We start from the raw sequence: 13,169 nt of genomic DNA, 5'->3' as shown, positions 1-13,169 counted from the left end.
GATATATACAAAGTCAACTGATATAGGGAAGCAAACTTTGGTTCCTTTTTACTGGTATTTATGGGAATTTTGAAAATGAATTCAAACAATGGAAGAGTTTTTAAAGTGACACAATCTAGAGCTTTGTGCATGGACATTGATGACACAACATCTTCCAGAAGATTTGGAGGAGAAAATAAAATCATTCGAAGAATTTGTGAAGGCCAGAAGAGAAGAAGATTTTGCTGGCAATTTGGTCATTAACATGGATGAAACTCCAGTGTACTTTGATCTCGTTTCTGGACAGACAGTTGATAAGAAGGGGGTTAAAAGTGCATGAATTTGCATGACTAGTGCAGATAAAAAGTCTAACTTAAGTCCTTGCAGTTTCTACAGCAGGAGATGTGTTGCCTCCAATGATAATTTTTCACATTGTGAGGGAGCTAAAGAATATTCATGAACCAAAAGGATGGATCATATGTGTGCTGGAGAAGGGTAGGATTGGTGAGGTGATGCTTTAGTGGATTAAAGAGTTTTTTTTATCAAGTGCACAGTTTAATATTTTATTAAAAATAGCATTTAAGTTTGAATGCATTTTCTGATGTGTAAATTTGGAATGATTTAAAAAGTACAATTGAAAAACATGATATTTCCCAGAATATGCAGTGCACAAAAAAATTACCTTAAAAATTAATTTTTGGTGTCCCAACAAACACAGTGTCCCAATAAATAGGGTAAATAATGTACTATTAAAATATAGTTATTTGTGGGGGGATGTTAAACTGATTTTAATTATGCAATATTTACCTGTCAGTATTGTTAAATGCCCTCCTACCACCCTGATTTAACATCCTGGCTGAATCACCATTGGTAATAAATATGACCATTCTATGCATGTTCCCAGCCAGGTGCATGAGTAGTTTGTGTCACAGTGAAAATTCTCCACTCTGCAAGATCACTGACTGGTGACCACTAATGGCATTAAATTTAAGCTTCATAATTCTCACTAATTCTCTGGTACAGATTTCCCTTTGAATCACCTTATGAATGGAGAATATCCTCTCTGTATCAGCATAAACTGGAATGTGGCAATGACAGGACAGCCACACACTGCAAAGAAGTTCTAACCCCAGCTTTTATGTTGCTGGGTTTTTAAGTTTGCTCAAATATCCTTTCAAGCATCCTGAGGAGGTAAAACTTGGACTTGAGATATATTCCTGGGATTCATCCTCAAGGACATCTTTCTCTGTATGGGTCAGATCAAAATAATGGTTGACAAGTTTGATTTAGACTTGAAATAAACAATGAAACAATACATGATGTATTTATGCCTTTATAAACAATGTGTCCCAACATTAAAATTATCTATAATGTGGTATATTTATAACTGATATATTTTACTGGGGACTTGATCTTAATTTTTGTGTATGAAAACTTAAATAGTCTATAAAATACAAAAGATGCTTAACTTTGAAAGACACAGTGCAAACCCAGGACCCTTGCTACTCACTTGCACATGCTTAAACTCTGATATCAAAGCATTGCTGAACTTGTAATATTTTTTAGCTAGTGGTTTCTTAGCTTTGGGAAAAAGCACACATTTTGTCTTTTTGATATGAATTGAACAAAAAATCTAACAGCTACAAATAAATATTTCTTATAAGACAGAAACAGTTAAAACAAAAGTGAAAATACTTAATCTGTTGAGTCTACTCAAATAATTTTGTATGATATATTTTTACATTTTATCTCCCCATTGAAAACTGTTGGTCAATTTTCATAAACTTCAAAGGCTGCAAAAGACATTGTGGACCACCTTCAATCCCTTTATTACTTATTCCACATCAGAAAACAGCCCACATTTTAGCCTTAAATTACCAGATTACAAGAATAAGGTAATCAATTAACAGCTTACTGTGTAGACATGTTAGCTGTTCTTTAGCATTTCTAATCCTATTATTCTGGCTCACATCATCACGCTGGTCCATGTAGTGGTGGAACAGTTCCTGTCCTCTGTAGACTGGTTCTGGCTGGTTTATCTAATGTGTTTCTAGAATTCATTAGAATTCTGTGTTTAGTTTTTTTAACTTTATTAATTAATTATATTTTAATTCTTTTAATTTTCAGAATTAATAGAGTTAAACTATAAAATGGTATGTGTGGTAGACTTTACAATATGTTTCACCTACAACCAGTAGAATCACATATATGTGTATCTCTCTGTTTTCATTGAATTGGACCTCTCTTATGGCCATGTGGTTAGAGCATCCATCCTGGCTGCTGGAGGTTGCAGGTTTGAACCCTGACTGAGTCATACCAAAGACTTATACAAATGGTACTAACAACTGCCTCACTAGGTGATCAGCATTAAGAGGCTAGTGTTAGGACTGGTCAACCTGGTGTCAGGATAATGTGACATCATGCTACATGTTTGCGGCATGATGCCCCAGTGCTAGACATCACTTTAAACTGCTACACTGCAGACATTATAGTGATATGACTGAAAAATTGTTAAAGCTGCATAAAAAATCCAAATCACACACATACTCATTGAATTGAGGTCTATTAGTACATCAGTATAAAAGTGGTTTTCTTTGTGTTTCATCCTTCTAATAGTAACCTTTATTAATAGGTGAATTCTACCCTTTTATGGTTTTGGTTCATTGTTACATATTGATATATTTCTTTCAGCTTTCAGTAATACCTCAAATTGTTGGCAAATATGGGTATAAAAAGACAACATTGGTCCAGATGTCTTGCATACACAGCAAATGTATACACAGATGGATGACTCCTTTGATTTTGTGTCCCAACAAGGTTTGGACATGGTCAAAGGTTGCCAGGCCTATAGTATCAGGAAGAAGGGTCACACCTCTTGCTCTCGTTCTCTGGAAGACCTCTCTATTCTCAGGAGGATGCTATGACACTCCTTGATGTAAGGAAGTGTCAAAGCTTCAGTGAGAGAGGTGTCCAGAGTTAGGAATTACCCACTTCCACCCACTTCTGCTATTGGAGATCTTTGAGTGAGGGGTCTTCATTCCAGCATAGAGAAATTCCCAGCCCCAAATAGTGAGCCATGCCTTCCCAACACAAGTGATACATTGTCATCCTCTAGCACTAGTAGACCTTAACTTAAAGCATGATTTTGTTCATTGGAGTTGGTTTACCCAAAGAGGCTTTTTCAGTAAGGTCCTCATTATCTGAATAGTCATTGCCCTGTGACTGGGTAATATGTCTGGTGACAGTCAGCAAAGATGTGTCACTGGGCACTTGGGTACTGGGTACTTGTCATTCTGAAATGTGTCTAGTGACAGCCATAGAAGGTATGTCACAGGGCACTGGTTATTGGGTACCAGTTTATAGAGGTTCTCAGAAGCATGACCCAAGTTAAACATGCTTATACTCCCTCACTATCATTGGTGAGGGAAATGACTCTGAAATTTTTTATAGGCCAAGAGGGGACCAGACGACAGTAGGGGTGGTCAGTTGTCTCTTCTATGCTGCAGTCCTAGATCAGGGCCATTACCTACAGGGTCTGTTTGCCCACTTGGCCCATTAAGCCTTTATGTTGCACTTGGGTGCCTCCCAAGTTAGATTTCAACAGGGAACTGGACCTGTCTCCCCACCAGGGCTTTCAAAACTTTGGAACTGAAGGTGCAGCCACTGGTTACTATGGCCTTGCATGCCAGTAATATTTTGGATGTTTCCTTCAGTCTACTGAAGTAGGAATCTTTGTTTCCAGCTGCCTTGTGGGGACTGTTAGATGAACATCAGCAATACATTGAGACATGTGCTCTTGATGTCTATGGTGCTCTCTACAGAGTTCTTTTGCCTCCATAAGGATGTGGCCTTTGAGACATCTTAGGTTCTGCTGTATCACAACAAATGCATTTTGCAGGCCACCCCTCTTGATGTGGATATACTTTTTGTAGTTATGATCCCTACAGTGTCTTTGTAGATTTTGAGCAATCAGGAACACTAGTCACTACCAGAGAGTGGCATCCTTCATTAAGAACTAATCAGAGAGATGAGGTTGTATTGTGCCAATCACAAATTGGACACATATACTCAATTCTTGCATAACTTAGTATATGGAAATTAGTATATTTGAGGGATACATTGCTGCTCTTTTTTCCTTTGTCTGTGATATATACACTTTGATATCTAATTTCTATTTTTCAGAGTGTCCCTTTGATCTGCCATTGGTACCCCTCCATAATGGAGTTTCCTGTCATATTCCTACCTCTTGCACTGGAGTGGACTGCTGTGTGGATGTGGAGATTATAGGGAGATCGATCAGGGCCTTTGTCCTCCTTGAGCCTTGTGACAACAAAATGGCAATTGGGATTGAGAAACTTGTGGCTAATCTTTCTTTATCTGACTATAGGTTTGGAGAAGTTGACCATTTCTGGCTGAAAGGAATTTTTAGAATAGAGTAAGTTTAAAACTGAACAGTTACTGTCAGTGGACATATGGTCTTTCACTGTATAATGGCTATGTCATATTTTTGGTTGATAGGATTACCAAATTAGGACACCTTTGTCCATATTCACCAAGATATCATACATTTAAAATCTAGACTCCATCCATTTGATTAGTGAAACTATTATATCAGACTTAAATTTCAGCAAATCAAATTGCTCACTTCAGGATCTAGTTTAAGTCTAGAGTTAAGTTCTATTGATGAAAGCCACACAAGGTCCAAATGTCACCAGTGTAAGTCTTTACATTAGGTCATTGATTGGTCAATTTCAGATTGGTCTTAATTTCAATTTCATTTATTCAGATATGTTGTTTCTAGACTTTGATTTACTGTAAGTCCAGATACAATTTATTTTATGTTAAAACAAGTCCAGATGACATTCATGGACATGGAAAGTTTACTGTAGTAGAGTACTTTCATTATTCAAAATTTATATGGACTGGAACTGTCATCCTAGATGAGTACTACTTGTCAAAATCAATAGAAGACATTTCAACTATTATCTTAATACGTCTCTCATCCACTACATAATTAGTATTGATTTTTATTGATGCAATATCTAAACCTATATTGCCTGTGATGTTTTGAATTTATTTCCAAGCTCTTAAATGGTCACACATTTCCAGTCAAAGAATTTATTTATCTAATTAAGAAACAAACCAATCAAATTTTATGAATGTGATGATTTTCATGGTTAGGTTAAGATGGTGTGTTACAGCTTGAATAGCACCTGAAGTCTCTAAAATAATTCAAAAGATTTAGAGAAACTCCTGCATTTTATACTAATTTTGTAGTTGTACAAAGCAGAACATATAACACTAGCAGGATCCTGAATATAACTGGAAGTGGAGATATGATAATTATAAATTAAATGAATACCAATAATGCCTAGTCAAAAAACTTAAGGTTAATTAAAAGTTCCTGTTGAGAAGGTCCACTTTATAAAGCCCTTTTCTAAAGTGCAATCCTGTATAATAATACATCTATTACTGACTGGGACATCCACTACTGACCACCAGGATTACTTGAAATGTGACAATATTGACAAATATGCTTAACTTACCACTGACCACATAGTGTTGATATCTAAATAATATATTCCAAATGGAACTGGTAAAGTTTAACCATCAGAAGCTCCATGGATCTCGACAACAAACGAGGTCAATACATACATGTAAGAGAGCCTTTTGCCAAGCCAATCAATCCAATCTAACCTCATTTGACTAAGTTTTGTTCCCAGCAGAACAAAACAATCTCCAAAAATAGGTGGTCAGCCTTTCAGTTGTTTCAGTAATCACCAAAGAAGTTGACAAAACTGTTGCATTTAATTATCTTTTTTTAATAGAGCAAATTGTATTATATGAAACAAATATTGACCTTCTAGATGTATCTTTATATATGGATGTAAGCTTGAGTTCATTAGAACTAATGCATAACAGAAAGAAATTGTTCCCAGAAGACTTTATTTTGGTAAAGCTTCTAATCACAGTGGCATGAATAACTGTATTCTGCATGAGCTAGATAAGGAACTCACATCCACATTATTTACTTTGCCAGTCACTTTGATAAGCCATCTTTTCTAGATTCTTGAAATGAAGCAAATGATTGTCCAGGTTTAAAGTGTGGCCCTCCATTGTATTTAATTACAGACCTGTATCTCTTCTCTGTACTGTTGACAAAGTTTTCATAGGCTGATTTTTAAACATATATTTTAATTACTTCCATAAATTTAACAGTTGTTTACCTTTTTTGTCTGCATACCTTCAGCAACATGACATGTCTTGATAAAACATGATTTTTTACTCCCAAATCCCTTGACACAGTTGTGTTTTTAAAAAACAACAACATGATTTCAGTAATCTTTCTGAAAAAATGCAAAACAAAAACTCCACAGCAAACAGTATATGTTACAGTCCTGGTCAGATGTCATATAAAACTATCTTGGAGCAGTTTATACAGTTAATTGCCACAGAGACAATTAACAAGCAAGCTGGTCTGGGATAAACAACCACCATTTCACATATTATTTACTTGATTGACAATAATGAGGATGATGTGCTAAACAATTATAGAAGACTGTCTACTGCTGAATTAGTGACAAAAGTTGCATTCAAAGGAGTTGTAGTTCTAATGTCAAGTATGGAGTGGAAGCATAGATTCTTTTCACTAGAATTTGATCAAAACAAAGTTGCTGTGCAGCCTGAATGTTGACACTTTGGTGTTGATCATTGCTCAAAGAAAGTCTTTATTTAGACACAGACCCAGGGCTGGTGACTTTAAGGAAATCACAAGCCCTGATTCCAACTTACATATGCCCAAAACTGCACTACCTTTTTATACTATTATTTATCACACAATGTTGCAATAACTGCACTTCAAATATGAAAAGATAAAAACAAAATTATATTAAGTTGACTCGTGTGTTTATTCAGAACTCAATATAGTTTATGAAAAGCAATGTTTTCTTCCATGTCCTGAGGTCAGCCATTGTCAAATTGCTCTATCAATGCCCTTATTACAAACTGGATCAGCAGTGTTTATGAAATGTGTCTTGCTTTGCACAGTTCCTCTTTTCACTTTTGAATTTGCTCATAGGTGCTGCTTAATATGTACTGTATAGTCAGTACTGTGTTAGACTTGTGTAAGCTTGAGCAAGGACAGCTTAATTATTGTTCATTAAACTTGAACTTGCGACATCTTGAACAATGCAGTTTATTGCAATTAAACAAGACCATAAATACATTTTAAAAAATCAGGTACTTATTCAAGTGTTTTTGCTGAAATAATGTTGTAGGCAGTCTTTCCTTTTTATCTCATTGCTGCCAGTGGATGGATGATTTTTGATCAAGACTCAAAAGCCATAATGAATTAACAGCTTGTTGTGTATACTTCTTAACCTTAATCCCTTTATGTGGTCACACAATGTTGCACCAGCTTCAAGGACTGCTGGAACAGTTATGATACCTGCTTGACCAGTTCTGGCTAGCTTCTGTAATGCATATATATATCCTGAATGGTATTTTGTCTTACTTCCAGTAGAATCACATATATGTTAAAGCCAAGTGAGTTATAGGTAACCCAGGCAGTCTGTTCCCCATTCTTAGGTCAGTGCATTCAAAGTTTTCTATCATAAACTAAACAAAGAGAAATGCTTTCACCAAACTGATGACCTTTGAGTGGATTTACCATAGCACAGATGTGGCAAGTTTATAGTTAGTGATAGAAATATTATTTTGTTTTGAAAACACTTGTGGGAAAATTTATAGAAAATCACAGGAATGAACTGATGGTTTGCTATTACCACCTAGTGAGACTTATGGAGGGTCAAAATTTTTTTTGTTTTTTTTGACTACATATTACACACAGCAGATTTATGTGTGTCTGTTAGTCTGTCAAAATGTCAGGTTGCACTTAGAAAACTTGCTTGTATATAGCTTAAGTATGAACATGTGTACTATTAAAAAGGACTTTTTTCATTTATATTTTTTCATTTCAGTTCTAGCTCATGAGATCCATTGATAATACAGTTATACACAATGGTATAACATATTTTCAATGGTTTTGTTTACAACAAGCCTAATTATGCTTGTAACATTCAATGTAAGGTTACCTCCTTTGCATTGTGATACACTTTCATGGTTCCTTTGCAAACTGAATTTTGACATGAACATGGGGTGGGGGGGGTGCGTGACAGGTATCTATCATACCCCACTGTACCTGGATTTTTTTTATCATTCTAATGTACCTGGGAAGGGAGTAGGCAGCAGACTTTGATCCTTCAGCCATGTCCCAGGAGGGAGCCTGGCAGGTTTAGATCATACAGGAATGTACCTTGTGGAGTCCAGCAGGTAAAACTAAACAGTTGTTGTTATTGTTGTGGTAGGGTTTAATGCCATTTTTCAGCACAAGATAGGCTATAAATGGCGATCAGTATAAATGGTGGAGGAAGAACCCAGGAAAATCCCATAAAGAACAACCAACCCACTGGAAAAAAATAAACAATATATCAAGCTTGTTTAGTTGGCATGTACATAAATAATGGCTTTTAGCATTCTAATGTACCTGGAGAAGCATGGCAGGTTTAGAATATACAATAATGCACATGGAGAAAGCCCAGCAGGTTTAGATCTTTTAGTAATCTACCTAGGCAGGGGAGGTGAGCTCAGCAGTTAGACTAATCAGTATTTAAAACTTGATTAATTATGACACATGTATCAATGTAGTGAAGAGTGTTTGGGGGGTTGGTGTTGGCAGGTTTTGGTCATACCCTCCTGTACCTAAAGTGACTGGAGTGATAGGTTTAATCATATGGTGATGTACCTGGGGGAGCCTGAAGGTAGACAAAACAGTATTTCAATCTTAATTAATTGCCTCATGTACAGAAACCTATATAGCTATTTACAAGAATGCTTATTATAAACCAGACACTAATATTGTCTGGATTGGTGTAAAATTTCAAGGAATTAAATTAAATGCCAAGACTCAAGAGAACAAGAAGTAGCTGATGCCATTAATAGAGCCCCAAGACTGCAGATTGAATAAGGAAAGAAGAGAAAAGAAAATTTTAATTTTCTTCTAGGACAGTCAATCTCATTATTATCACATGTCAAAGGAATAATTGCAAACACTTTAATGTGACTCCAGCAGCAGTAACAGTGTTTTATAGATCCTTTAAAATCAGATTCTTTTAGCTAACAATGTGATTTATATTGCCCATGGCAGGGGTTGGAATAAATAAACCAAACTTGACTTTATATGTTCTCTTGCTCTACCTTCTAAAATGACCCTGTTTGTATGGCTTAAAATTTCCGATCTGAGAGAAGGCATATCATTATTACCCCCTTAGCTTTAAGATTTCCATTTTTTTCCCATTTGATGAGACTGGGTATTCTTTATGAAATATGGACAGAAAATGATCTCTAACAAATCGTGACATCATAAAGTAATGAACAGGTCTTCCTGACTTGAACATATGGCAATCCAGACTCAGCATTTTGGTTGCCCCTGTGCTCATGGCCCCAAGAGTTGTTGAACCCTGATGCATCCTTCTAAGACAGTATCATAAACCATATAAAATTCTATGTAGAAACAAAATCTTGATCAAAGCACCACTAACTTGTATGTTTACAGTTTCAGAATATTTGATCTGAAGACAGAGGGAATGTACTTGATCAACCTGAACATCAGTGTTTGCTTTGAAGCCAGAAACTCTTGTAATGTTGGGTTCCCAGTCATGAGAAATACCAAGCTGACCAAACGACAGTGCCAGCTTAATGAAGGATTTGCTATAGCTGGTAATGGATAATGAAGCATTTATGTTATTTTACACCCTGCCATTTCTCCATCAAATATGTTACAAGGAATGACTTTCTGTGACCTCCAGGAATCAGCCCTCTTTTAGCTATAAAAAAACATCATACATGTAACAAATGGAACCAACTCTCACTGATTAATTTCCCTTATCCAATACATGGCGAACCATAACCTGGATGTACCTAGATTAAAATTTCTCTTACAATTGTCAGCAGGCCTCTGACCATACAGTTGAATTTACATGTACACCGCTCCCTCGATAACTCGCGCCCTGATAACTTGCGAACCCGCTTATAACGCGGTGTCCGGCGTGGATCCCGTTTTTTTTCAAAAAAGAAAATATTTTTAAAAAATGAAGAAAATCATGATCAGAACTGGTGAATGAAACCTTGATATATCGTCCGTTTTATCGTCGAAAATGGCGGTTAGTGCCCGAAAAGTTAGAATCAACATCGTGAAATTTTCAGGTTTTAATAAGGAATCACATATCTTGTTAGATTTTATCGGAAAAAATATATTCTCAGTTCACTGTAATTAATAATACTGTATATGTATACGGCGAAACAGCGATCAATGAATTATAGTAAATGCTAACAGGTGGCAACACTGAATGAAATGAACACTAATTAAATATGTCTTGTCAGGGGAAATTAGTGTTTTAATCTTTTCATTGTGTTGCAGTGTAAGCAGTATAATCGTTGCATGTTCTCTTCTATTCAAACATGAATAGAGTCAATTGACCGTCACATCGATGCCCGCGAGCACATCTCTGAGAACCTAATTAAGTGCCGGCTGCGTTTTGATCGACGACTTGGGGAAGTGTTTGTTGCATTGTAAAAATCAATTAAAATAGACCTGCTTTGTTTTATCACGTTAAGTCGGTCTTTTGTATCAAATCAGGTAAAAGACGTACAAAAATACAAAAGTTCAAAGGAATGCAAATCCTACATGCATAAACTCTTGTGGTCAATATCGTGTCTCAACATCAATCAATTTAATTGGACCAATCGAACATGGTTTCAGATAGTATGTACTTATTATCATTAAAGTATATATTAATCAGTAATTTATCCTAATCATTTGTAAATGTGATCATGGAGAGCAAGGGAATTAAGCAAAAGGCGTAGTCGGTGAATGAAAAGCTTACTGTCATAGAAAGGGTTCGTAATGGTGAATCAAGATCAAAAGTTTGTAGTGAACTTAAACTTGTTGAGTCGACACTCAGAGGTTGGCTCAATGATGAGCAGAAATTTCAGGATTATTTGCATGAAGTTGATTCTGATGATGGATTTAAACGGAAACGGGAATGCACTGCAAACGACACAGAAGTAGATGATGCTGTGTACACCTGGTTCACACAGCAACGTGAACAAGGTGTTCCAATTTCGGGAACAATTCTCAAGGCCCAGGCAGAGAAAATGGCCAAAACTATGGATACTGATTCAGATTTCATGGCAAGCCATGGATGGTTTTGGAGATTCCAGCGCCGACATGGAATAAAACAAAATTCATTGTCGGGAGAGATACGCTCAGCAAATCAGGCGGCCGCATCTTGTTATCCCTACCAACTCCGAGAGATGCTGACCCGTGATGGATATATAGACGACCAAGTTTATAATTGTGATGAGGCTGGTCTATGCTATCGGATGATGCCAGACAAAAGTCTAGCTACCAGAGATGATACACACAAAAAGGAGGGTTTCAAGCTGAACAAAGAGAGATTAACACTTTTGTTTTTTGTTAACAAAACTGGCACACATAAAATGAAACCATTATGTGTTGGCAAATACAAGTCTCCCCGTTGTTTTCATTACATGAATATGGACACCCTTCCATTTGTATATAGAAATAGTGGAAATGCATGGATGACTGCAACAATATTTACGGAGTGGTTTTCTAAGATGTTTGTCCCCGCCGTCAGAAACCACCTGCGATCCAGGGGCTTAGAGGAGAAAGCTCTACTGCTGTTAGACAATTGCCCAGCAAATATTGTCGTATTCTCGCGTATTTGTATTTAAATATTATTATTTTTTAAAATTTTTTTTACATGTCTGACGTTTAGACCCATTAAATTCATGGTTGATAATGGTTTATCTTTGTGAATTTATTTTTTTACATTTTACTCTATCTATCTATCGATCTATCTATCTATCTAGTGATAGTAGATTTTTTTTTTAGAGCAACACAAGTTTCGACGTTGTTGTTTTTCGATATGAATGTTATCTTTTTTGATAAAAGAAATCTTGATTCATTTTGAACAAACAATAAAAGTAGAATGTATCCAAATCAACACACAAAGCAGTGACGTAATACACAATGTGTTTAGCGATACACATGTTAAGAGTACTGATACCTCGTGGAATAATGTTTGTTTTTACGATCTTTTCAAGATACTTTATCCAGAAATTAAAGGTAATTTATAAAGAAAAACGAACAACACCATTATAAAGAAATATTTACTCAAAGTTATTTTCAGCACGATTATAAAACGAGTATTTAACAATGCAACCCCCCCCCCTTCGCCTCTCTCTATCGATCTCTATCTCTTTATTAGATTTTTTATAGGTCCCTCGGTAACTTGCGCCCTCGCTTATAGTGCGGTCGATGTTTCTGGACCCCGTTGTGCGCGAGTTATCGTGGGAGCGGTGTAGTATCAACCATCAATTTTTTTTATCTATTGCATAGTAAGTCAAATTGTAATTTTATGTAGTGTATACATGTACATGTAATTTGCTATATTAGTAATATTTTTTCAAATATTTCCAGGTACAATATTGTTCATGTGATTCAGTCTCATAATTTCCATTGCATTTTTGCAGACCTCCTTCCTTTCCAAACATTTCATTCATTTAGGCATTGCGTTTCTAATCCATATCAGTCTGATTAATTGGAGAAGATGTCTTTCAAGAATTTCATTATGGCAATAGACTTTCTTCAACTCCTCAGGCTGTTTAGTGTAGTGGCAGATCCTTTATATCTTGGCTGTCTTTACTTGCACCCTCAGCAGATGGCTCTCCTCTCTTGGTGGCACTTGATATCATATAGCAGTCTTCAAGGAAATCAAACCACTTCCTGCTTTTGTCATGGTCAGTAGCTAGTGGACACAGTACAAAAAGGCTTTTTATGTTAACTTTTAGAAGTGAAGGCTATTCTCAATGTTTGCCACATCTGGCAGGATCACATTTGAACAAGGATGGTTTTGATATTGTCAGACAACTCAGTCATATTGATTTGTTTCCTTAAACAGGAGGGGTACAGTGACACTGGACCTATTATGACATGCGAGATCCTTTGTGGGTGTGCCCAATGGGTTGTTTTCACAGATGTCACAATTGTGTACGCAAATACCCATAATGCAATGAGTGCATATCTTGTGCTGCCATTTGAGTCCCTT

The 13,169-nt window shown here is 36.2% G+C and overlaps 1 protein-coding gene across 1 annotated transcript in view; it reads left to right on the top strand.

Annotated features, from left to right (window-relative positions):
- The window catches only part of LOC149805049 (uncharacterized), a 142,077-nt gene that overhangs the window by 20,831 nt on the left and 108,077 nt on the right, over positions 1–13,169 (top strand). The window contains exons 7-8 of the mRNA XM_089933439.1: positions 4,162–4,414; positions 9,593–9,756. Coding sequence (XP_089789565.1) covers positions 4,162–4,414; positions 9,593–9,756 — 417 coding nt within the window. The remainder of the gene's footprint in view (positions 1–4,161; positions 4,415–9,592; positions 9,757–13,169) is intronic.

This window comes from Sinohyriopsis cumingii, chromosome 2 (genome assembly GCF_028554795.1).
Source record: "Sinohyriopsis cumingii isolate HCF-2022 chromosome 2, ASM2855479v2, whole genome shotgun sequence".
Taxonomy (NCBI): domain Eukaryota; kingdom Metazoa; phylum Mollusca; class Bivalvia; order Unionida; family Unionidae; genus Sinohyriopsis; species Sinohyriopsis cumingii.
Note: the sequence above shows the minus strand (reverse complement) of the source record. Positions and strands in the feature narration are given on the sequence as shown.